At 48.1% G+C, this 26,386-nt stretch overlaps 1 protein-coding gene across 1 annotated transcript in view; it reads left to right on the top strand.

Annotated features, from left to right (window-relative positions):
• The first annotated feature begins 1,532 nt into the window (after window positions 1-1,532).
• The window catches only part of LOC309529888 (cholesterol 24-hydroxylase-like), a 59,165-nt gene continuing 34,311 nt past the window's right edge, over window positions 1,533-26,386 (top strand). Inside the window, exon 1 of the mRNA XM_082218325.1 lies at window positions 1,533-1,720. Within this exon, the coding sequence (XP_082074451.1) occupies window positions 1,584-1,720 (137 nt within the window). The 5' untranslated portion in view covers window positions 1,533-1,583. The remainder of the gene's footprint in view (window positions 1,721-26,386) is intronic.

Raw genomic sequence — 26,386 nt, 5'->3', positions numbered from 1 at the left:
AGCCATCAACTTGCATGGCTTTAAATGAGGACTAGGCAATATCATGGAGGATAAGGTCATCAGTGGCTGCTAGCCATTATGGCTATGTCCTACTTTTACTGTTGGAAGCATTATGCCTAGTTGGCTACCAGTTGCTAAGAGCCATAGATGTGAAGAGAGCTGTTGTGGTCAGATCCTGTTTGCGGGAATCCCATGGGCATCTGGTTGGCTCCTGCAAGACAGGATACTGGACTAGATGTGGATACTCAGTCCTCATTGGCCTGTTTGACACATTTTTCAGCTTCATGTATCTTCCTTCCTTCCTTCCTTCCTTCCTTCCTTCCTTCCTTCCTTCCTTCCTTCCCCCCCAGGGGGAAGAGGTGGTGCAGACTCCCCCCCCCAAAAAAAAATACACTCCAGTGTCTCCAAGAACCAATTCTTCTTCTTCTAGCAGGGAAAGAAAGGGAGATTCCTGGTTGCGGATTTCCCCTCCTGCTTTGGGAGGTTGGGCTGGGGAGATAAGTTCCTTTGGACCTGCTCCCAAGCAAGGCGGGCACTCAGGGCTGCTCTCACCCTTTCCTCACTGTCCTCCACACTCCCCTCCTCCTCCTCAGTTGGGGCTTACTGCACATGGGGAGGCAGGGAAGGTGACCTAGATGATCAGAGGTCTGGAAGTCAAGCCTTATGAGGAACGGTTGAAGGAGCTGGGTATGTTTAGCCTGGATAAGAGCAGACTGATAGGAGATTGCCATCTTCAAATATCTCAAGGGCTGTCACATGGAAGAGGGGAAAAGCTTCTTTTCTCCTGCACTGAAGTAGGGTTGCTATGTCTTGAAGAGCAAGAAAGGGCACAGCCTGAGCTGCTGCCAGCCTGAACTGGGGAAAGAGGCCCTGCCATGCCCGTGTGCCTCTTTCGCCGGCTCGAGCTGGCAGCAGCTGCAGCGTGCAGAGCAGCCCGTGCCTGAGCCAAACAAAAAAACCCATACCTACCCAACCCTGACAGTTCCAGTTGGGCATGTTGGTTCCCCCCCGCCCCAAAAAAGACATGTCCAAGATTTCCCAGGTGTATGGCAACCCTACTCTGGAGGGTAGGACTTGAACCAATGGCTTCAAGTTACAAGAAAGGATATTTTGACTAAATATTCGGGGGGGAACTTTCTGACAGTAAGAGCTGTTCGGCAGTGGAAGAGTCTCCCTCCTTGGAGGTTTCTAAGCAGCGGTTGGAGGGCCATCTGTCATGGATGCTTTAGCTGAGATTACTGCATTGCAGTGGGATTGGACTCAAGGACCCTCAGGATCCCTTCCAATTCTACAATTCTACGATTCTATGTTCTGACTGGGTGCTTTGGCATTGTACCAACTCCTAAAATTAAATCCTTTGGTCTTCCAAATGGACCATCATTTGGTCCTTCTGACTCAATCTGATTGCAGGGACTGTATGTTTAAGTAAAGGTTCCTCCTACCTCATCCCAGCCTGGCTCCTCCCAAACTCAAAAGGGATTTATTGCCAAAGCAACAACTCCAGGACTCCAATTTCCAAGGCAGAGTCATTCAAGCTTTGGAAGCTTGGCATTGCAGCTTTGTGGCTTGAGCTCCTGGCTGTCATGGATGCGCCAGAGGTGATCTGGGGCTTGCTGCGCATTTTGCTCGCGGTGGCCCTTCTGGCTTTTGGCCTTTATTGCTGCTACATAAAATCAATCCACATGAAGTATGATCACATCCCTGGCGCCCCAAGGGTGAGGTAAGAGGCTGGTGGGGTTGTGATACTTAATGGGAGTAAAAATGAACCAGAACTCCAACGTATGAGAGCCTTGATAGAAGATAAGGTTCCTGAAATTACGATCAATGTGGCCAAATTTTGTGTAGGCACAGGAAACAAGAGCTTTCCAATGTCAAAATGCAGGCGAAGGCAAATACTTAATTTTATGTATGTTGTCTAATTTTAAATTGCTGTTATGGCCAAATCTGTATTGAAATTGTCCTTTGTTTTTTCACTGACTAGCTGTACGAGTTAATCTGGTCTGTGACTGTTTAATAAAATTTGATTTGATTTGATTTGATTTGATTTAATGGGAGATGCCACAGGGAGGGGGCTGCTAATTCTCTTGGACCTTCAAATCGTAATGTACAAATGTGTGTCTTGTGTGTCTTGTGGCCAGACTTTGACAGGAGGAGGGGGCAGGGTTGGCAGGGCATTCCTGCACAGGAGGAAGGAGGTGGTGGTGGGCTTTTCGCCTCAGGTGGCAGAACTTCCTGTCCCTGGTGTTGCTGGTTGTAGTATCTGGAATAATAATTTTAAAAATGAACAGGCATGCAAGTTTACGATGTCCCCTTTCTCACAGTAGGATGGGTCATGGGCTGTTATTTCTGGGATGGGTAATGCATGTTCCTTGGAGATTCGTGTGAATGAATGAACTTTATTACGGTCACAGACCAGGATAAAAAACAACAACATATAAATAAAATAGCAGTTAGGATTTTTTAAAACTGATAAATGTTGAAGCAAATAAGGACAAAGAAACAAGCATAGGATAAAACATCTGAATAAAATACAAGATTAAACACGGATAATGGATGGATAAAAACTGATAATTAAAGCAGATAAGAACTAAAAACAAATAAAAACATGCAGTTAAAACAACTGTAAGAGCGTAAGAACTAAAAGACTCGCAGTTAAAACAACTATAAGAGGCTGCAAAAGTAGAAGCCTCACTCACAGCATTAGACACTGATGTGCAAATATGGTTAAAACAGGCAATTAAAACAATGTACAACAATAAATTTAGAAACAATGTGCAACAATAAACTATCCCAGGGAGTTGACTCAGAGTCACCCATGGAACCGAGTTTGGGGATTTTCATGACTATTTTGAGTTGGGCGATGGTCTGCGCCTACAGATTTGTACACAGAATCTGACGACCATCCAGGTCTTCTTATCTTTGCCTAACAGCAAAAGGTCAATTTTTTGCTTTTGCGGGAGGTCGGCGAACCCCACCAGTAGGGGATCAATGAACTTACTGCATGCCTCTTCGTAAAAGGGACATTTAAAGAACAAGTGTTCTGGGCTTCCTTTCTCTCCCAATGGACAGGTGCAAGGTCTCTGGGCATAGGGGACTTTACTAAAGGCTCCATCCAGGACTGGCAAGGGAAGAGTGTAAGACCGGCTTCTGGCGAGTGTAAAGGCCCTTCTTGCATTTCTAGATACAAGAAAGAAGAGGTATGCTGCCCGTGCGGTTATATATCTCTCAATTTCTCCAATTTCATAGTCGGGGCACTTTGCGCAGTCCTATTGTCTCTCAGTATCCAATATTCTCTGCCTGACTGTGGCTTTTGCCTGGCCCAAGCCCAGACGTAGAAGGGCTTGAGGGGCAAAACCCAGTTTCTGGAGGGGGTTCAGAATTGCAGTCTGCCAGCCTGACTGGAATTGATCGCAGAGGATCAGTGGGGCAGATTCAATGTCAGCCATTTGTAAATTGATGTTAAGCAAATGCTAGCCTCCACTCTCATCATCCCCGTTTCCAATCTTACCCATGCATTTGAGACACATCTGGGGACTTGGAGGAGAGCTCTAAGAAGTCTAGATTGAACTCTCTCAAGGGGGGAGAAAGCAGAAAAAGGCGGACCCAAAAAGGAACTATACAGGAGTTGTGCCAAAGTTTTGGCCTTGTATAATTTTAGAGCTTTGGGGACGAAGAAGCCCCCTTGTGCACTGAAGAATTTAAGAATACAATTTGTGTTTTTCCCCGCTGAGCTCCCGATGGAGTTTATGTGTAGTTTGTTGGTTCCTGAGGCCTGTACCACCATCCCTAGATACTTGTAGTTTGTTACTTGTTCTAATTTATGGCCTTGGAGTTCCCAGCTTCTAAGCTTTGTTTTTCCCCCAGAAGCAAGTATCTTGGTCTTTTGATGGTTGATTTTGAGACATTCAGATTCACAGTATGCTGCAAGCTTTCTTAGTGCTCTTTTGAGACCAATGGGGGTTCTAGATAGAATTACCGCATCATCGGCATATAGCAGGACCGAAATATGCCAATTTGCAAGCTTCGGCGGGTGGAGTTCTGAGTCATTGAGTGCAGATACTAAGTTACTTAGATAGAAATTAAATAGTCAAGTTTTAGTCAAGTTTTATTGCGGCCAAAGCCAGTGACACAAAACACCACAAGATCAAACAACAAGAAATCAACAGCAACCTCAAAAAAAAAAGTTACACAAGGGAACTTCGCAATGTGCCATTCAACAGAAGAGATTTACGCTTCCTAATTACTAAAGTGCAAAATTTAGCCACCTCATATGATATTGAGCTTGAGGAATCTTCCAGGAGGTATTTTCGAAGAATTTCGGGGGAGGATTCCAAATAATATTGAAGGGGTATAAATTTTGATAGAAGCGGTAAAATAAGTTGAACTCGTTCTTCACTATAAAATTCGCAAAATAGAAGAATGTATGTGACAGATTCTACCTTATTAGACATACAAGGGCAGAGACGCGCATGCATTGGGACCCAGGTGAATTTGCCATACAGCACTGCTGAGGGCATTGTCTCAAAGCGGGCTCTAGAGAAAGCCCATCTATAGGCTTCGTTAGTGATGTTAGTTAAGTAAGGGGCAGGTGCAAAATTAGGCGAAGCTTTTAAACATTTATACGTCTCCGGGAGTAGGGCGCCTTCTTGTTGCAGTTCGATATCAAAGTCTCCTAGTGATAATTGCTTTTGCCTTGTTCAAAGTTCCAATAAAAAGATTTTCGGGGTTTAGGCCAATTTGTTTGATCTTGTTAGTTATTTGCATGAGCCAAGGAGGATAGGGAACTGCGGCCAGGAAGCAGGGTAATAGTCCCTTAGGATTGTAATGGATTTTCAGCCAGAGGGATATTGCTTGTTCCCAGACTTTTAATTCCACTCTGGGCAGTCCTGCCTCTTGCCTTAAGACTGCATTAGGTGTACACTTAGGGGTAGCAAATAGTGATCTTAAGAATTTAGATTGTACTGTTTCAAGGGTCTTAAGGTTGGCCGTGGGGCTAATTTGAGAGCCATATAGGAGTTGGGCTAAAGATTTTGCCTGAAAGACTGTTAGGGCCATCGGGAGGAAGCCAGCTCCTTTTCTTCTGAATAGTCTAAGGATAGCATTTGCACTTCTTCCTGCTGATATAGCTGATGTGGTCAAGTGTGTTGACAATTTGGCATTATAAGAAAAAGTAATGCCTAAGTATTGGAAGGTCTTAGTCTGTTCAATGGCGTTTCCCTTTACGCTCCAATTATCTTTCCTGAAGGAGCGGTTAAAATGTACAATTTTAGTTTTAGCGAAGTTAATTGTTAGCAATTCAGTGTTACATTGGTCACTAAACTTTCCTAAGGCACGTTTCAGACCCACTTTGGTTTGAGAGAGAAGAACAGCATCATCCGCGTACATTAAAACTGGTACTTTTCTGCCAGTTGAAATTAAATAGTAGAGGGGCCAATAGGCACCTTTGCCTGACTCCTTTGAAGGTTTTAATAGAGTCCGTTAGGTGTCCTACGCGGATGTTGGTTTCTGCTCTCTTCACTGTGCAGTGAAGTGCTTGTCACAAGACGATGTTTACATTCCACAGAGTACTGTTGGGTTTTCCCACGGGAATGGGAAGCTGGATGTGACGTACACTGGTTTCCTGTTTTTCACTTGCTCTCTGTGTTCTTCGTTCCAAGGAGAAGGATGGTTGCTTCTCTGCTCCCGCAGAGGCAAGATGCATGTTTGTAATTTCTCAACATTGAACTGAAAATAAAGCAACATTAAGCATGTGGCACGTACTGCTCATCATTCCGTTGTGCACAGGACTCTGCAATTACAACATTTTTGGTTATGGGCCCAGAAAGACGCAATCATACTGAAAGAATGAAGACTCCAGCAGCTGAGTTGGAATGCCGGCAGAGGAACAGAGGAACGGATTGGCGTTATCTGCTCTGCGCGTCGAGTTTGATTGATGAGAGGTATGTGCTCATGCTCCGGGCAGCCTGCCAGCTTCTAGTTTATGACTTTATGGCTGGACTTTGAACTTTTAAAGCCGTTTTGCCGCGAAACAGGCAAAGGCTGTAAGGCACAAGCTCACAGGCTTGGAGGCTGCAAAAGCGAAAGTGTTTTTGGAAGCTGCTGTACTGTGACGCAGCTTGATTAAAAGCAGCAATGATGGCTAATGCAAACCTGGTTGATGCTTTTGGGATTCCTAAGCTCAATAAGAAAAATTATACGGACTGGGTACTTTATGCAGAGGCAATTCTGCGGAAAGAGGGTCTGTTTAATGTTATAACAGACAACCCCCCAGCTCCAATTACAGATGAATGGGCTACTAAGGATTCCAAAGCAAGGGGAACACTTACATTGATAGTATCCCCAGAAGAGCTCTGTCTGTTGCGTGGAAAGACCACAGCCAGAGAAATTTGGAACACTTTAAGAGAGTCTCACTTGAGGACAGAAGCTGGTTCCTCAATGTACTACTATGCCAAGCTGCATGGTATGGCTCTTGCTGAAGGTGGAGATGTGCGTACACATCTGATGGAGATGCAAAATCTGAGACATGAGTTGCAACAGAGAGGACTCAACTTTCCAGAGGCTGTGTATTCCTTCATGATACTACATTCTTTGGGTCCAAGTTGGGAGTCCGTTACCACTCAGATTGCTGTTCAGCCAACTGCTCAGCTCACAGTAGCCTATGTTACTGCCGTGATCCAGAATGAAGCAGACCGCCGGGGTGCTAGCTGCATGGGTAAGGGGGAGTCTTCACAGACGTCATCCCAGAGTGCAGTGGAACCACCAGAGGGCGCCAAAGCTTTGAAGGCAGAGAAATGCTACTCGTGTGGACGTCTAGGCCATATGAAGAGGGAATGCAGATATCCCAGGGCCAAGACAGAGCAGCGCAGCGAAAGCTCATCGCGTGGAAAAGGCCAAAGCAAAGGCAAAGGTCCGGTGTCCAGGACAACGCAGCACCAGGCAATGGTCTCACGCTTCACTCCAAACATTGCAAAGGTCCAGAAGACGTCTAGATCTTTCTTCGTTGTTGATTCAGCAGCTACCCACCACATGTGCAACGATAAGAGACTGTTCGTGTCTTTTACACCGCAGGAAGGTGCGATTCACCAGGCAGATGACCACACGATCCCCAGTCAAGGCTACGGAACTGTTGTTCTTCACAGTTTGGACTTATCGATACAGGATGTACTTTATGTTCCAGATGCCACACACAATTTACTCAGCGTTATGCAGCTGAATGAACGGAACATTGACGTTTCCTTCAAGAACAAGAAATGCACCATCACAAAGAAAGACGATTATGTATTGCATGCTGAGAATGTTGATCGTTTGTTTGTTTTGTATTATGATGATGTTGTGCAGAATGAGACTTGTTGCATTGCAGGTTCTAACAAAAGTTTGCATGCAGGATGTATTCACGATTTTCACCGAAAATTTGGTCATTTGCATTTTGAGGCAGTATCTAAAATGCCTACCTTGGTTGAAGGTATGACTATTAAACCCTGCAGGTACCACATGAAGTGCAAGGCATGCGCAGCAAACAAGGTGAAAATGGCTGCGAAAGGTAAGGTGTCTAGTAGGCAAGCTACAGAACCATACCAGGTTGTTCATGCTGATTTAGTTGGTCCACTATCGCCCTCTTTGGGTGGAAATAGGTTCTTCATGGTTCTCATTGATGCGTTTTCCAGGTATATTTATGTGTACAATCTCAAGCAGAAATCAGAGGCTTTTCCAAGGTTTAAGGAATTCTGTGCTTGGTTGGAAAATGTGCATGGTAAGAAGATAAAGACTCTTTTCACAGATCGCGGGGGAGAATTCACTTCTCAGCAGTTTGAAGCTTTTCTGACTGAGAAAGGAATTCAACACGATTTGTCCAGTCCTCGCTCGCCATGGCAGAATGGACTTTGCGAAAGGGCAAATCAGACATTGCTTCAAGGGTTAAAAACCTTGCTGCATGATGCCAATCTTCCAGAGAGTTATTGGGCCGAATCTCTCTCGTGTTTTGTTTACAGTTACAATTGCAGGTTATCTTCAGCGATTGGTTGTACCCCGTATGAGAAGATGTTTGGCAAGAAACCATACATCAAACACATGAAAATTTTTGGTTCTGACATGTGGGTTCATTCACCACAAAACTCCAAGTTAGGCAAGCGTGGATTGCATGGTATCTTTCTAGGTTATCAGAAAGGTTCTTACAGAATAATGATGACTGACTCTAAGACAATTAAGCTCACAAGAAGTGTTGAGTACAATGCCAAGTGGGGGGAGAATGTGGGAATTTTTCAATGTTATCCTGATGACAGTGATGAAACTGAGGATAAGCAACAACAACCCACACCCGCTGATGAAGGTTCTGATTCTGAGTCTGAAACTGAATCGGATAATTCAGAGGATTTCAAGAGTGCGAAAGCCTCTATGCGACCCTCTGAAAGCTCTGATCAGGAATTGGAAGAACCATTGTTCACAATAGGCCACTTTTCTCCTAAGAAGGAAGAGGAGAGTGTTGAGGACTTAAGGCTAATTCGCAGGTCACAAAGAGCCACAAAAGGCAGACCTCCAAAGAGATTTGCTGATGAATTTGCCAAGACAGCAGTAGCAGCTGTTAAAAGCTCCATGAAGGTATATGAACCTTCAAGTTTCCAAGAAATCCAGGATTTGGATTCTAAGGAAGCTGAGCCATGGTTAAATGCCATGAAGGCTGAGCTTGATTCCTTAGAAAAGAACAAAACTTGGGAGCTAGTTCCAGTAGTTCCAGGAATGAAACTGCTTGGAAGCAAATGGGTCTTCAAAGCGAAGACTGATCAAAATGGCAAGATAGTCAGACACAAAGCCAGATTGGTAGCCAGAGGTTTTGCACAGGTACCAGGTGAAGACTATCACGAGACCTACTCACCCACTGTGAGGTATGAGAGCATTAGGCTTATGCTCAAGCTAGCTGCAGAGGAGAATCTACACATTAGTCACCACGATGTAAATACAGCGTTTTTGTACGGATCTCTAGGTGAATCACTTTATATGCTTCCACCTGATGGCGTACAGGTAAAACAGGGATTTGTTTGTGCTCTAAAGAAGTCCCTTTATGGTCTCAAACAAAGTGCACGGTGTTGGCACACAAAACTCACTGAAGCATTGTTTTCTCTAGGTTTTCAGCAAGGGAAAGCTGATCCATGTGTATTTGTCAAAGAGGAGGGGCAAAAGAAGCTGTATTGTTTGTTTTATGTTGATGATATTTTATTCTTTTGGAAAGATGTCACAATGTACAATAACGCCCTAGCTCAACTGAAAGAGCACTTTGACATGAAAGATCTTGGTGAGGTAAACAACTACCTATCTCTGGAAATAGAAAGAGATCAAAGTGGTAACATTCTAGTACACCAGTCACGGAAAATTGCTGATGTGTTAAGCAAACTAAACCTGATGGATGCTAACCCTGTAGACACACCGATGACAACAGGTTATCAGGTAGAAGACACTGAAGAAGCATTTTCTGACACTACACTATACAGAAGTGTGCTAGGCAAGCTAAACTTCATTGCCAGATGTTCAAGACCTGACATTGCTGTTAGCTGTAATTTGCTAAGCAGACAAGTTAACAATCCTACTGTTAAGGATTGGAAAGCTCTGAAACGCATAGCACGCTATTTGAAAGGCACTATGCATTACAGACTGAGATTTAACAATCAGAAGTCTGGTGGTCTTGAGATTTTTGCAGATGCAAGTTTTGGAAGTGACACTACAGACAGGAAAAGTACGTCTGGAGTTTGCTACATGTACAATCAGGGTCTATTTGATTGGTCATGTAAGAAGCAAACAACAATTAGCTTAAGTACTTGTGAAGCTGAATTGAATGCACTGTCTTATTCACTTAAGGATTGTGAATGGTTGTTACAATTGTGCAAAGACATGAAAATTCCTGTCAAATGTCCAATCCAGGTTTACCAGGACAACAAAGCATGTTTGGCTTTGCTGAATTCGGAAGGTTGTAAGCAAAGCACGAAGCACTTGCAATTGAAGGTGCAACATGCTAGGGAACATATTCAGAAGGGACTCGTAACGGTGTCCTATATGCCAGGTAATGAAATTCCTGCTGATGTATTGTCCAAGATTGTATCAAGGGATCAACACTGTACCTATGTACAGAAGTTGGGTTTGTACTGATATTGTACGAACACGCTGCCCAGTGATGTTCACAGAAAGGGGGAGGATGTTGGTTTTTGCTCTCTTCACTGTGCAGCGAAGTGCTTGTCACAAGACGATGTTTACATTCCACAGTCAGAGTACTGTTGGGTTTTCCCACGGGAATGGGAAGCTGGATGTGACGTACACTGGTTTCCTGTTTTTCACTTGCTCTCTGTGTTCTTCGTTCCAAGGAGAAGGATGGTTGCTTCTCTGCTCCCGCAGAGGCAAGATGCATGTTTGTAATTTCTCAACATTGAACTGAAAATAAAGCAACATTAAGCATGTGGCACGTACTGCTCATCATTCCGTTGTGCACAGGACTCTGCAATTACAACAGGCTGCACCTGACTCTAAGAGCCATGTTTGCATGTAGTGCCCTGAATTAAGAGCAGGAGCCTTCTATCTATATTGGTACCCTGTAGTCTGTCCCAGAGTCTGGTTCTGGAGACTGTATCCAAAGGCTGCTTTTAGGTCAACGAAGGCAGCGTATAGTGAGGCCTGCCCTCCTGATTTGTATTTGTCGATGAAAAGTTGTAGCGTTAGGCAGTGATCTGTCATGGACCTTCCAGGTCTGAAGCCCGCTTGTTCTATTGCCAGGATATCTTCATTCTCTAGCCATTCTGTAAACTTATTAAGGAGGTGCTTTGCGTAGAGTTTACTGACCACACTTAATAGGCTAATCAGCCTATAATTCGCTGGGTCCCCTCTGTTGCCCTTTTTATAGATCGGAACTATTATGGCTGTTCCCCATTCCCTTGGCATGTGGCCAGTGTCATCTATGTAGGTGAAGAGGGTGGCTAAGAAAGGTGCCCACCAATCCGCCTGTGCTTTTATCATTTCTGGCGTAATGCCATCTGAGCCTGGGGCTTTGGCCATTTTCAGTTGGTTTATATATGATTTCACTTCAGTTACTGAAACAAGCGGCCATTTAGCCAGTTGTTCTATATTATAATTCCGTAGTGGAGGTTCAGTGTCCTCGTACAAAGATTGGAAGAATGAGACCCACAGGCTAGGAGGAATTTGTGAGGTTAAGGGGGAAATAGGTTTATGGGTGCCAGAAGTTACCAGTTTCCAGAATAGTGTCTGATCTTTTGCCGCACTAATTAATTCTAGCCAACATTTTCTGGTATAGGCATTCTTTTGGTGGAGTATTAGGTCTTTATACTCTTTTTTTTAGGGCACGGACAGCAAGATAGGCTTGATGTCTAACAGCATTTTCGGCTGTCAGGGCAGCTTTGTAAGCATTTTGCAGGGCTTTCTTTGCCTCAAAGCAGGTGTAATCAAACCAGGGTTTATTTGATGTTATTGGCTTAGTTGGCCTTTTCTCTGTGGTATTAAAAAGATAGGGTTTCAATTGTTGGAGCAGGCTCTCATACTTGGAAACTGGGTTCTCAGGCCTAGGATTATTCCCAAAGCCAGTTAAAATTGTACAGAGTTTTTCAGAGGTTAAAATCTTCTTCAGTTTGGAATCAAGTGCAGGGGTCCATTTTGTTGGTTTCTGCTCTCTTCACTTTGCAGCGAAGTGCTTGTCACAAGACAATGTTTACATTCCACAGTCAGAGTACTGTTGGGTTTTCCCACGGGAATGGGAAGCTGGATGTGACGTACACTGGTTTCCTGTTTTTCACTTTCTCTCGGTGTTCTTCGTTCCGAGGAGAAGGACGGTTGCTTCTCTGCTCCCGCAGAGGCAAGATGCATGTTTGTAATTTCTCAACATTGAACTGAAAATAAAGCAACATTAAGCATGTGGCACGTACTGCTCATCATTCCGTTGTGCACAGGACTCTGCAATTACAACATTTTTGGTTATGGGCCCAGAAAGACGCAATCAAACTAAAGAATGGAGACTCCAGCAGTTGAGACGGAATGCCGGCAGAGGGTCAGAGAAACGGATCGGCGTTATCTGCTCTGCGCGTCAAGTTTGATTGATGAGAAGGTATGTGCTCATGCTCCGGGCAGCCTGCCAGCTTCTAGTTTATGACTTTATGGCTGGACTTTGAACTTTTAAAGCCGTTTTGCCGCGATACAGGCAAAGGCACAAGCTCACAGGCTTGGAGGCTGGGAAAGCGAAAGTACTTTTTACAAGTGCTTTTGGAAGCAGCTGTACACAGACGCAGCTTGATTAAAGCAGCAATGATGGCTAATGCAAGCCTGGCTGATGTTTTTGGATTCCTAAGCTCAATAAGAAGAATTACGCGAACTGGGTGCAGTATGCAGAGGCAATTCTGCGGAAAGAAGGTCTGTTTAATGTTATTACAGACAAACCCCCCCAGCTCCAATTACAGCTGAATGGGCAACTAAGGATTCCAAAGCAAGGGGAACACTTACATTGATAGTATCCCCAGAAGAGCTCTGTCTGTTGCGTGGAAAGACCACAGCCAGAGAAATTTGGGACACTTTAAGACAGGCTCACTTGAGGACAGAGGCTGGTTCCTCAATGTACTATTATGCCAAGCTGCATGGTATGGCTCTTGCTGAAGGTGGAGATGTGCGTACACACCTGATGGAGATGCAGAATCTGAGACATGAGTTGCAACAGAGAGGACTCAACTTTCCAGAGGCTGTGTATTCCTTCATGATACTACATTCTTTGGGTCCAAGTTGGGAGTCCGTTGCCACTCAGATTGCTGTTCAGCCAACTGCTCAGCTCACAGTAGCCTATGTTACTGCCGTGATCCAGAATGAAGCAGATCGCCGGGGTGCTAGCTGCATGGGAAAGGGGAAGTCTTCACAGACGTCATCCCAGAGTGCAGTGGAACCACCAGAGGGCGCCAAAGCTTTGAAGGCAGAGAAATGCTACTCGTGTGGAAGTCTAGGCTATATGAAGAGGGAATGCAGATATCCCAAGGCCAAGACAGAGCAGCGCAGCGGAAGTTCATCGCGTGGAAAAGGCCAAAGCAAAGGCAAAGGTCCAGTGTCCAGGACAACGCAGCACAAGGCAATGGTCTCACGCTTCACTCCAAACGTTGCAAAGGTCCAGAAGACGTCTAGATCCTTCTTCGTTGTTGATTCAGCAGCTACCCACCACATGTGCAACGATAAGCGACTGTTCGTGTCTTTTACACCGCAGGAAGGTGCGATTCACCAGGCGGATGACCACACGATCCCCAGTCAAGGCTACGGAACTGTTGTTCTTCACAGTTTGGACTTATCGATACAGGATGTACTGTACGTTCCAGATGCCACACACAATCTTCTAAGTGTGATGCAGCTGAATGAACGGAACATTGACGTTTCCTTCAAGAACAAGAAATGCACCATCACAAAGAAAGACTGTCAGAGCTGCTACCAGGTCCCAGCTCACATAGGACCACGCCACACAGCGTCCACTTTAAAAGAGTCTTTATTGAGTTACAGGTTTCATTTCCGAACTGCAGCGTGCAGCTCTACACCTTCTGCCCTAGGTCGGCGAAGACCCATCTGAGTCCCCGCCTCTTGCACACCAGCTTAATACCCTAGCCTTGCTCCACCTCCTTCGCCTCTCCCTACGTCTCTGGGTCCTTCTGCCCCCCTGGGACTCCTCCCTTCTACTCTCCTCTGACGCTGACCCCCCTGATCCTTCCGCTTCCTTTCGGCGGGCTTTGGGACCTGGCTCACTCTCCGGGCTGCTTACTGCTCCAGCTTCCGCTGCATTTGAACTTGGCGCGCGCGCCCAACTCTCTACTTTCCTCTTGACCGTTGCCTCGCTCTCTGAGGAGGGCGTGACCACCCCTGACTCGTGCCCTCCCTCCTGCTGACGGCCTCCGGAACCCGATGCCTGGCTGCCTTCCTCCCTGCTGCTCTCAGTCTTGAGCGTGGGTCCCGACTTCCAGCTGCTGCTCTCTGAATCTCCTCTGTTCCCTTCCTCCTGGGGTGTCCCCCCGGATCCCCCCCTTGCTCTGCTCACTGGGGCTCCCTTTTGGGAGTCCTCTGACTCACTGCTTAGGCTTGGAGATCTCGGGTCGTCATCATCACTCATTCTCCCTTCGGCTTCCTCCCCCTCGCTCTCTGTTTCCACCCTTCTCTGCGTCTCTGCTTCTGAACCCCTGACATCCATCCCCCCCTCGAAGCCCCCCCTTCCCCCCTCCCCGCTGTCAGGTGTGGGTGCTGGGTGCTCCATCATCATGGGAGGGAATGCTGGATACAGGTCGCTCCCCGTGGGTGGCCGCCAACTGAAGACCTCCGAGTCTTCCCCCTCGCGGTCGTCGACGTTGACTTGTTGCTCTTCCATCTCTGTACCGCCGTGCTCGAACCCGAGGTCCTCCCCGAACACGTCCATGTCAGTCTCTGCGTCGGTCGCTCGACCTGGCATCTCCAGCCACTTCCTGCGCCATTGCTCCTCTGGTCGATCGTCCCACCAATACGAGTTGCCTGATGCCGAACCTGCCGGTGAACCTTCTGGGGAACGGGTGCTCCGTGCGGGTTCCCCTTCTGAGTCGAATCCATGGAACGTGCTGGAAGAAAGTGTGGGTGTGAACAACCAGTCGTCGAAGAAGCTCGCTGGCATGGGTTTGAGTGGGAAGAGGGCATGAAACTCGTCCTTGAGCAGGGGTTCCTCCAAAGCGTAGTCTGGTACCCAGCTATTGGCGCTGGCCCGGGTGCCCTCTTTGGCTAAGAGGTATTCGACTCCCCCTTCCCCCCATCTGGAGTCCAAAATCTCCGTGACCTCGTTGATGTGGTCCTGGTGCTTCACCCCCCGCGTCTCCGTCCGTTCCCGGAGCGGACTTGGCGCCGTCCCTGGCTCCTGGAACCTGTGAGGTGCCTTGTAGGGAGTGAGCACCGACCTGTGGAACACCGGATGCATTCTGGAACCCTCCGGCAGCGCCAGTCGGAAGGCTACCGGGTTGATCTGCGCTTCGACTTGGTACGGACCGATCTGCTTGTGCCCCAACTTCTTCTTGGCAAGTGACCTGGTCGGCACTGCGTGGGCTGCCAACCAGACCCAGTCTCCCACTTGGATCACTTCGCCAACCCGCCTGTGCTTGTCAGCTTGCACCTTGTAGGCGTGCTTAGCTAGCTCCAGCTGCCGTCTGAGTTGATCGTGGACCGCCTGCAGCTCTGACGCGAACGCGTCCGCCGTCTGTGGTTCTCCTTCCCCCACTCTCTCCAGTCCCGGGAAGGTTCTGGGATGCCTCCCATTGTTGGCAAAGAACGGCGTCACTCCTGTGGACACGTGCTTCGTGTTGTTGTAAGCGAACTCGGCTAGCGGCAGGTAATCCACCCACGTCGCAGGCTGTTGATTGGCATAGCATCTCAGGTACTGCTGCATGATGGCATTGACCCTCTCTGCTTGCCCGTTGGTCTGCGGGTGTCTCGCTGATGCCAGATTGACCTTGACATTTAGAAAACCCATCAGCTTCTGCCAGAAAGACGAGATGAACTGGCGTCCGCGGTCGGACAGGATAGACCGTGGCAGGCCATGCACTTTGAACACGTGATCTATGAACAGTTTGGCGGTTTGTTCCGCCGTGGCCACCTTCGCACACGGAATGAAATGTGCCATCTTGGTGAACAAGTCCACCACCACCAGCACAGCTGTCTTGCCTCTCGAGCTGGGTAAATCCGTCACAAAGTCCAGGGCCACCCTCTCCCACGGTTCAAACGGCGTTTGCAGCGGTTCTAACAGTCCCGCCGGTGGTCTGTGTACCGGCTTGGCCCTCTGGCAGGTGTCGCACCTCGCGACGTAGTCCGCGACCTCCCCTCTCAGCCTGGGCCACCAGAAGTCTCTCGCGACTAATTCCATCGTTTTCTCTGTGCCAAAGTGACCGGCCGTGGGTGCGTCGTGCAACTGTTGCAGTACCTTGGCGCGAAGGTCGTCTCCTGGTACATAGACAGCTCCTTTGCGTAGGAGCAAGCCGTCCCGCACCTGGAACTCGTCCGTGGTAGCCGTGCCTCTGAGCAGTTCCGCCATTTTGTCTTGCGCGAATGAGTCGTCCCGCAATGCACGTCGCACCGCATCCAGGTCTACTGTAGCTGAGGCACACGCCCACGCCGTCGGTGCGAAGATGTGCATGGCCGCCGCTGGCGTCACCTCTTCTAGGTATTGCGGTTTTCGGGACAGTGCATCCGCCATGATGTTGGTGTCTCCTGGGACGTACTCTATTCGGAAATTGAAGTCAGCAAAGAACTCCGCCCAACGTATCTGCCTCTGGTTCAGGAACTGAGCCGTGCGCCAGTGCTCCAGATTCTTGTGGTCCGTGCAGACCTGCACCGTGTGCTTGGCGCCGATTAGGAAGTGCCTCCACGCCTTGAAAGCTGCATGAATGGCCAGCAACTCCCTGTCCCAGATGGTGTAGTTCTGCTCCGACTTGCTGAGCTTTCTGGAGTAGAACGCTCCCGGCCGCCACACCCCCTGCGGGTCTCGCTGCAGCAGGACAGCTCCCACGGCTCTGTCTGACGCGTCTGTCTCTACCCTCAACGGTTTACTGGGGTCGATATGCAGCAGTTGCTTCTCCGATGCGAAGAGATGCTTGAGCGCTTGAAAGGACTGTTCCGCCTGCTCCGTCCAGATGAATTTCTTTTTTTTGGAGCTGAGCGTGTCCGTAATTGCTGCCGTCTGCATCGCGAACCCCTTGATAAACTTGCGATAGAAGTTGGCGAAGCCGACAAACCGCTGGACCTCCTTCCGGTTGCGCGGGCTCTTCCAATCCAATACCGCACGAACCTTGGTGCTGTCCATGGCTATCCCCTTGTCCGACAACTTGTATCCCAGGAAATCCACCTCCGTCGTGTCGAACTGGCACTTCTCCAGCTTGGCGTACAGTCTATGTTGTTGCAACCTGCTGAGCACCTCCCTCACGTCTCGGTCGTGAGCTTGCTGCGAGTCAGAGAAAATCAGGATGTCATCCAGGAAGCAGACGCATGTCTTGTAGAGGAGTCCCTCCAACACGTGATGCATAAAAGCTTGAAAACAGTGAGAGCCATTTTGTAATCCAAAGGGCATAACTCTGTATTCGTAGGTGCCCAGCGGTGTGAACATGGCCGTCTTCCACTCATCGCCCTCCCGCATGCGGATGAGATTGTACGCCCCTCGCAGGTCCAACTTGGTGAACACGCGTCCCTTGCGCACCGTCGCGAGGAGGTCGTCAATCCTGGGCATGGGGTAATCAGACGGTTTGGTCATCTGGTTCAAAAGGCGGTAGTCCACGACGAGTCTTTTTTGGGGCGTGTCTTTCTTTTTCACGAAGAAAACGGGACTGCCCCCCACTGCCTTGGACTCTCTGATGAAGCCACGCTCCAGATTATGCTCGATGAACTGTTTGAGTTCCTGCATTTCATCTTCAGACATGGAGTATAGCCGCCCCTTCGGCAGCGTCGCCCCCGGTAGGAGGTCAATCTTGCAGTCATATGGCCGGTGAGGGGGTAGCTTGTCCGCCTCCTTCTCGCAGAAGACCTCCAAAAAGCTCGCGTATTTGTGGGGGACCGCTTGCAACGTTCCCAACTGCAGTTGTGATTCCTCCTCCTCTCCCTCCCGACGGGGCAGGATGCAGTGTTCTGCGCAATAAGAGGAGCCGAAGATCAGTTGTCTCTGGTACCAAGCCAGTGTCGGACTGTGCCTGTCCAGCCAACTCATGCCCAACACAATGGGCGTGTCCGACAGTTGGGTGACATTAAAACTGATGACTTCCCTGTGGTTGCCAAGGCGCATCACCATCGGTGGCGTCTGCTTCACCACCTGCCCCCCTAGCAACTCTCTGCCATCCACTGTGACGACTTGCAGGGGCAGAGTGGCAGGCAATAGCTGTATAGCGTGCTGCTCCACAAAGCTCTGCGCTATAAAGTCTGCGTTGCTTCCAGAATCCACAGAAAGCGGCACTTCGATAGTGACGCCGTCGGGTAGCTGGAGAGACGCTGTGAGCTGCACTACTGGTTTGGGTGGGAGGGGATCCGTGGGTTGCAATATCGCTGGGGACTGCTTCACAGATGCGTCTGGCTGGGCCCCAGTGCCTCCGTCTCCAGCCAGACATCGTCGTTTCCCTGCTGTGGTTCTCCTTGCTGCGTTGCTGCAGTCACCATTGCTGAGGCTGCAGTGTGCTTGTGGAGCCTCCGGGGACACTCCTTCGCCAAATGGCCTGGATCCTCGCAGATGTAACACTTCCTGTTCCCTCTAGGAGGCTTCGCTTTCACTGCTGCCGGTGCTAGGGCTCTGGCTGCTGACTGAGCCCTTGCACCTCCAACCTCCATCGGTTCCCCTCCCCCTCCTGGCGGAGGTGTGGATTGCGCACGCGCTGCTTCCCTCGGAACGAAAGAGAAACTTCTCGCTGCTTCGCGCCCTCCACGTCCTTCATCTCTGCACCATGGACGTTCTTCCAGCCTCACCCCCACAGTCAGCGCCCTTTGGACCACCTCCTGCGTGCTTCGGGGCCTCTCCCCCCTTGCAATTTCATCCTTAACCGCAGAACTTAGCCCCTCCCAGAAGAGGTCTCTGACAGGGGGCGAATCCCGATCCCATTCTAAAGCACTGACCAGCGCAAAAAATCGGGCGTGATACTGCCGGACGCTCGCCCTCCCTTGTTTTAGTCCATGAATCTCCCGTCTGGCAAGATCCACATCAATAGTAGACAAAAAACACGCATCCATCGCTTTGATAAAGGCATCTGCATTCTGAAGCGCCGGATCTTTATCCCTCCACAAATTGCGCAGCCAGGCTTTGGCATCCCCATGCAAATGGGACAATATGAACCCCACCTTCTCTTCCTCATCTCTAAAGTCTTTTGCCAGCAGTTGCAGTGCGCACATTACGTCTGCTCTAAAATTAGGGTACTGTTGCAAAGTCCCATCGAAGTGAGCCACAAGCCCTCCTGCTCTCCGTGCCAATCCCACGCCCTCCGGTCTGGGTCCCGGTTGCCCTTGCTTAACAAGCATTTCAAACCTGGCGTGTAGGTCTCTGTAGGCGGCTGTAGTCTCCTCCTCCCGTTTCTTGGAAGCCAATACCTCTGAGGACAACTGGGTCACTGCCTCTTGCAGCGCGGAGATCCTCTGTTCTTCCGTCATCTTGCTAACCTTTGTGAGCTTGCTTACAGACACCCCTCTTCCTCCCCTAGCGGCTTCTGCTCCCGCTGCGAGGTTTCAGGTTTCTGAAGCTTTGATGAGATGGGTCTTACTGTCAGAGCTGCTACCAGGTCCCAGCTCACATAGGACCACGCCACACAGCGTCCACTTTAAAAGAGTCTTTATTGAGTTACAGGTTTCATTTCCGAACTGCAGCGTGCAGCTCTACACCTTCTGCCCTAGGTCGGCGAAGACCCATCTGAGTCCCCGCCTCTTGCACACCAGCTTAATACCCTAGCCTTGCTCCACCTCCTTCGCCTCTCCCTACGTCTCTGGGTCCTTCTGCCCCCCTGGGACTCCTCCCTTCTACTCTCCTCTGACGCTGACCCCCCTGATCCTTCCGCTTCCTTTCGGCGGGCTTTGGGACCTGGCTCACTCTCCGGGCTGCTTACTGCTCCAGCTTCCGCTGCATTTGAACTTGGCGCGCGCGCCCAACTCTCTACTTTCCTCTTGACCGTTGCCTCGCTCTCTGAGGAGGGCGTGACCACCCCTGACTCGTGCCCTCCCTCCTGCTGACGGCCTCCGGAACCCGATGCCTGGCTGCCTTCCTCCCTGCTGCTCTCAGTCTTGAGCGTGGGTCCCGACTTCCAGCTGCTGCTCTCTGAATCTCCTCTGTTCCCTTCCTCCTGGGGTGTCCCCCCGGATCCCCCCCTTGCTCTGCTCACTGGGGCTCCCTTTTGGGAGTCCTCTGACTCACTGCTTAGGCTTGGAGATCTCGGGTCGTCATCATCACTCATTCTCCCTTCGGCTTCCTCCCCCTCGCTCTCTGTTTCCACCCTTCTCTGCGTCTCTGCTTCTGAACCCCTGACAAAGACGATTATGTATTGCATGCTGAAAATGTTGATCGTTTGTTTGTTTTGTATTATGATGATGTTGTGCAGAATGAGACTTGTTGCATTGCAGGTTCTAACAAAAGTTTGCATGCAGGATGTATTCATGATTTTCACCGAAAATTTGGTCATTTGCATTTTGAGGCGGTTTCTAAAATGCCTACCTTGGTTGAAGGTATGACTATTAAACCCTGCAGGTACCACATGAAGTGCAAGGCATGCGCAGCAAACAAGGTGAAAATGGCTGCGAAAGGTAAGGTGTCTAGTAGGCAAGCTACAGAACCATACCAGATTGTTCATGCTGATTTAGTTGGTCCACTATCGCCCTCTTTGGGTGGCAATAGGTACTTCATGGTTCTCATTGATGCATTTTCCAGGTATATTTATGTGTACAATCTCAAGCAGAAATCAGAGGCTTTTCCAAGGTATAAGGAATTCTGTGCTTGGTTGGAAAATGTGCATGGTAAGAAGATAAAAACTCTTTTCACTGATCGCGGGGGAGAATTCACTTCTCAGCAGTTTGAAGCTTTTCTGACTGAGAAAGGAATTCAGCACGATTTGTCCAGTCCTCGCTCGCCATGGCAGAATGGACTTTGCGAAAGGGCAAATCAGACATTGTTTCAAGGGTTAAAAACCTTGCTGCATGATGCCAATCTTCCAGAGAGTTATTGGGCCGAATCTCTCTCATGTTTTGTTTACAGTTACAATCGCAGGTTATCTTCAGCGATTGGTTTTACCCCCTATGAGAAGATGTTTGGCAAGAAACCATACATCAAACACATGAAAATTTTTGGTTCTGACATGTGGGTTCACTCACCACAAAGCTCAAAATTAGGCAAGCGTGGATTACATGGTATCTTTCTAGGTTATCAGAAAGGTTCTTACAGAATAATGATGACTGACTCTAAGACAATTAAGCTCACAAGAAGTGTTGAGTACAATGCCAAGTGGGGGGAGAATGTGGGAATTTTCCAATGTTATCCTGATGACAGTGATGAGACTGAGGATAAGCAACAACAACCCACACACACTGATGAAGGTTCTGATTCTGAGTCTGAAACTGAATCGGATAATTCAGAGGATTTCAAGAGTGCGAAAGCCTCTATGCGACCCTCTGAAAGCTCTGATCAGGAATTGGAAGAACCATTGTTCACAATAGGCCACTTTTCTCCTAAGAAGGAAGAGGAAAGTGTTGAAGACCAAAGGCTAATTCGCAGGTCACAAAGAGCCACAAAAGGCAGACCTCCAAAGAGATTTGCTGATGAATTTGCTAAGACAGCAGTAGCAGCTGTTAAAAGCTCCAAGAAGGTATTTGAACCTTCAAGTTTCCAAGAAATCCAGGATTTGGATTCTAAGGAAGCTGAGCCATGGTTAAATGCCATGAAGGCTGAGCTTGATTCCTTAGAAAAGAACAAAACTTGGGAGCTAGTTCCAGTAGTTCCAGGGATGAAACTGCTTGGAAGCAAATGGGTCTTCAAAGCGAAGACTGATCAAAATGGCAAGATAGTCAGACACAAAGCCAGATTGGTAGCCAGAGGTTTTGCACAGGTACCGGATGAAGACTATCACGAGACTTACTCACCCACGGTGAGGTATGAGAGCATTAGGCTCATGCTCAAGCTAGCTGCAGAGGAGAATCTACACATTAGTCACCACGATGTAAATACAGCATTTTTGTACGGATCTCTAGGTGAATCACTTTATATGCTTCCACCTGATGGCGTACAAGTAAAACAGGGATATGTTTGTGCTCTAAAGAAGTCCCTTTATGGTCTCAAACAAAGTGCACGGTGTTGGCACACAAAACTCACTGAAGCATTGTTTTCTCTAGGTTTTCAGCAAGGGAAAGCTGATCCATGTGTATTTGTCAAAGAGGAGGGGCAAAAGAAGCTGTATTGTTTGTTTTATGTTGATGATATTTTATTCTTTTGGAAAGATGTCACAATGTACAATAACGCCCTAGCTCAACTGAAAGAGCACTTTGACATGAAAGATCTTGGTGAGGTAAACAACTACCTATCTCTGGAAATAGAGAAAGATCAAAGTGGTAACATTCTAGTACACCAGTCACGGAAAATTGCTGATGTGTTAAGCAAACTGAACCTGATGGATGCTAACCCTGTAGACACACCGATGACAACAGGTTATCAGGTAGAAGACACTGAAGAAGCATTTTCTGACACTACACTGTACAGAAGTGTGCTAGGCAAGCTAAACTTCATTGCCAGATGTTCAAGACCTGACATTGCTGTTAGCTGTAATTTGCTAAGCAGACAAGTTAACAATCCTACTGTTAAGGATTGGAAAGCTCTGAAACGCATAGCACGCTATTTGAAAGGCACTATGCATTACAGACTGAGATTTAACAATCAGAAGTCTGGTGGTCTTGAGATTTTTGCAGATGCAAGTTTTGGAAGTGACACTACAGACAGGAAAAGTACGTCTGGAGTTTGCTACATGTACAATCAGGGTCTATTTGATTGGTCATGCAAGAAGCAAACAACAATTAGCTTAAGTACTTGTGAAGCTGAACTGAATGCACTGTCTTATTCACTTAAGGATTGTGAATGGTTGTTACAATTGTGCAAAGACATGAAAATTCCTGTCAAATGTCCAATCCAGGTTTACCAGGACAACAAAGCATGTTTGGCTTTGCTGAATTCGGAAGGTTGTAAGCAAAGCACGAAGCACTTGCAATTGAAGGTGCAACATGCTAGGGAACATATTCAGAAGGGACTCGTAACGGTGTCCTATATGCCAGGTAATGAAATTCCTGCTGATGTATTGTCCAAGATTGTATCAAGGGATCAACACTGTACCTATGTACAGAAGTTGGGTTTGTACTGATATTGTACGAACACGCTGCCCAGTGATGTTCACAGAAAGGGGGAGGATGTTGGTTTCTGCTCTCTTCACTTTGCAGCGAAGTGCTTGTCACAAGACAATGTTTACATTCCACAGTCAGAGTACTGTTGGGTTTTCCCACGGGAATGGGAAGCTGGATGTGACGTACACTGGTTTCCTGTTTTTCACTTTCTCTCGGTGTTCTTTGTTCCGAGGAGAAGGACGGTTGCTTCTCTGCTCCCGCAGAGGCAAGATGCATGTTTGTAATTTCTCAACATTGAACTGAAAATAAAGCAACATTAAGCATGTGGCACGTACTGCTCATCATTCCGTTGTGCACAGGACTCTGCAATTACAACACATTTGACTCGGCAACCAGGTCACTCTAATGCGGTGATCTCTGCAGGGTGCACTGTTCTCAGGAAGGGTGACTCGTTTAATGGAGACACCTGGAGGTGAAAAGGGAAATGGTCCCCCTCTATGAATGGGAGCACTTTTAAATTCACTATTTTTGTTAGCAATTCGCTGTCCGCCAACATATAATCAATTGCGCTGGATCTTACCCCAGACACGAATGTATATTCCCCGGGGATTTCGCCCCTGGTGCAACCATTTAGGATATGAAGACTTAGCTGCCTAGAGAGTTTGAGGAGGCAGGCTCCAGCAAAATTTGAATGTTGATCCTTTGACTGCCTTGGTAAAGCCTCCGGGCCAAAGTCGACAGGGTACCCTATTTTTTGCCTGTATTTGGTTTCTAAACTGGGGTCATCAGGACCTAACCTTGCGTTTAGGTCACCCACCAGCAGGACCTTTGCTCCCAGATACAGTGGTGCCCCGCAAGACCAATGCCTCGAAAGACAAAAAACCTCGCTAGACGAAAGAGTTTTCCGTTTTGGAGGTGTTTCGCAAAACGAATTTCCTATGGGCTTGCTTCGCAAGACGACAATGTCTTGCAAGTTCCTCCTGGGTTTTTTTCCTCCCCCCCCCTTTTTCTAAGCCACTAAGCCGCTTATCAGCTGATCCGATCAGCAGATAAGCCGCTAAAAGCCGCTAAAAGCCGCTAATAGCGCTAATCCGCTAATCCTTCAATGGGCTTGCTTTGCAAGATGAAAAAACCGCTAGACGAAGAGAATCACAGAACGGATTCTTTTCGTCTTGCGAGGCACCACTGTACTTTGTTATCAGTAACCTGACATAAGAGTCCAGTCTATTCCAGATGCCCTCAATATCGGGTTTTTTGCTTGTTGGGGGGATATAAGCATTGATAATTAGTAAACTGCAGTTTCCCCAGGATATGAGTAGGGCCATTGCTAGGTGGTCTAGGGGGGACAGTTCCTTACAGGTGGCGTTTAGCCAGAGTGAGATTAGGATGCATAACCCCCCCTTGAGCCTCCCTGGTCCTCTGCCTGCAACCGCTCTCACTGCATATGTATAGTATCCTTCCAATGATGGGTTTTCAGCCGCCCACGTCTCTTGGAGAGCGATGATGTTAAAGTTTTGACGGTAGAAGGGAATGTCTGTAGAGTGGGAGAGGCATCTGGACCAGCCGGCAACATTCCAGGAGATGATGTTTAGGGCAGCAGTTGATTCTTGGGTTTTTAGATTCCAGGCACTCATAGCTGTTTTCTGCCTCTGGTTCCTCAGGTCCTTTGAATTTGGCTTGATTGAGCCACGATGCGGAGGAATGGGGGAGCCTTTTGAGGGAAGGATTAATTTGGGGGTATTAATTTGTCCGTCCAGGCAGTCACCCGCTAAGACCTTATTTCATTCCTCTGCATGAATTCCCAGAATTCTAGGATTCCCAGGCAATCCATGAAGATTGAGCCAATTCCCGGCGCTGGCTCCACTAGTTCAACTTGTTGCGATTTGGATTGGGCTATTGGAGGGGGTGCAGGAGAGCCCGTTTCTTCTGGAGACAGATATCGACAGGTTGTCCATTCCTCGTTGGTTAAAGGCTTTGATTTGCAATTGATGTAATTAAATTCAATGGGAGGAGGCGGGGCTAGAGGTGGCAGGGACTTCCTTATAGTTGAAAGTCTTTCAATTGCGTGTCGAGGTCCCCAATACACCCCAAAGGAAAAGACAATTGACACTTAATTTTTGTTTAATTTTTTTGGCATAATTTTGGCCAGAACTTTAGTCAAATTACAGCAATGTGAGTGGTTGCTTAGGCATTGGTAGCACTAACTGCCCCCGCACTGGGACAGCTCTGACATTCGCACCCCCGCGAAGTCAGGAAGGGTAAGTCACCTGGGGAGAGAGACGGGACTGGGAACCATGCCTCACCTCTCCCCAGAATGCTCCCAGGGGCTTGCGTGGCCCTAGCCCCTTGCCAGGGGGTTTCGGACAAAAGCATGGGGGAGCCCCTGGGTTCCTTTAATGGTAAAACCCTTCAGCAGCAGCAGCATTTGGGGGGGCAGGCACAGCCAAATCCATACCCCTCCAAAAACCAATTCCAGACCAATGCCTAACCGCAAACTTTACAAGTTGTGACGATTTGCTACGCGGTAGGCGAAAACCAAGTGGCACACACTAATCAGCCAAATGGCAAAATTCCTACTGGGCCCCTGCCCCAAAGCAGACGACCCCATGACAGGCAATAGCAAGGTCAAGTAAACAGCCTAACATTAGGGAAGGGAGGACAGGTGATCCGAAGCACACAGCGAAAGAGGACATCCGTTGCTGCGTGCCTTGTGTTTAACAAATAGGGCTGTCAATCACTAAATGGCAACATCTAAATTTCCCCAGTAACAGCCCGCCCCTGCTTACGAGTTGGCCAAACCATCTGCCCAGAAACAGCAAGGTGTCTTGGAATCCCCAACCGCAACACGTGCTCTCCGTGATGGAGAACACGCTTTAGTGCATCCCGGGAAAGTAGGATCTGCTCGATGTAGGTTGTTAGGAGTTGTTCATCCTTTGAGGAGAAATCCTTTTCTAGCTTATTTGGTGAGGGCAGGGTTTTGTACAGCCTGCCAGATTGTTTAAGATTGCCAGCCTCTGGGTAGAGCAGCTTACCGTTTCCGGCGCTGTTGGATTCTGCAGTGCTGATTTTGGTTTTTGTTCTGGCTGGCCTATGTGCTCCTAGAAGTGGTAAAGGGTCTTCGATGTTTTCGAAGAAACGGTGCACAAGCAAGCCAGTCCTCAGGAAATTGTCTTTATTTGAAAGGGTCTGTTTAGTTGAGAGCCCGTCCTTAAAAGTCACTATAGCCCTATTTTGGGCCGTGTCATGAGGGAGGAATTTTACCTTGATGATATTTTCTGCTGTCACGAGGCCCCTAATGACTATTCCCATCGAGTCCCGACTTGGTTTCACCTCCATTAGTCCTAGTCCCAGATGTCATGTGAGGGAAAGCGACCTCATGGTTCTTAATCAATTCAGTTAGGGTGGTAAGCAGGTTCAAGCTTTCCGAAAGGAAATTTTAAATTGGCTCAAGTTCTTTGCTTATCTGTGTGAAATGAGTTTTGAGTAACTCTTCGAACATCCCTGACAAGTAGAAGATAAGGTTGTCCGGGTACTGTACCCTTAA

This window comes from Podarcis vaucheri, assembly GCF_965113315.1.
Source record: "Podarcis vaucheri genome assembly, chromosome: 1".
NCBI classification, from domain to species: Eukaryota; Metazoa; Chordata; class Lepidosauria; order Squamata; family Lacertidae; genus Podarcis; species Podarcis vaucheri.
Note: the sequence above shows the minus strand (reverse complement) of the source record. Positions and strands in the feature narration are given on the sequence as shown.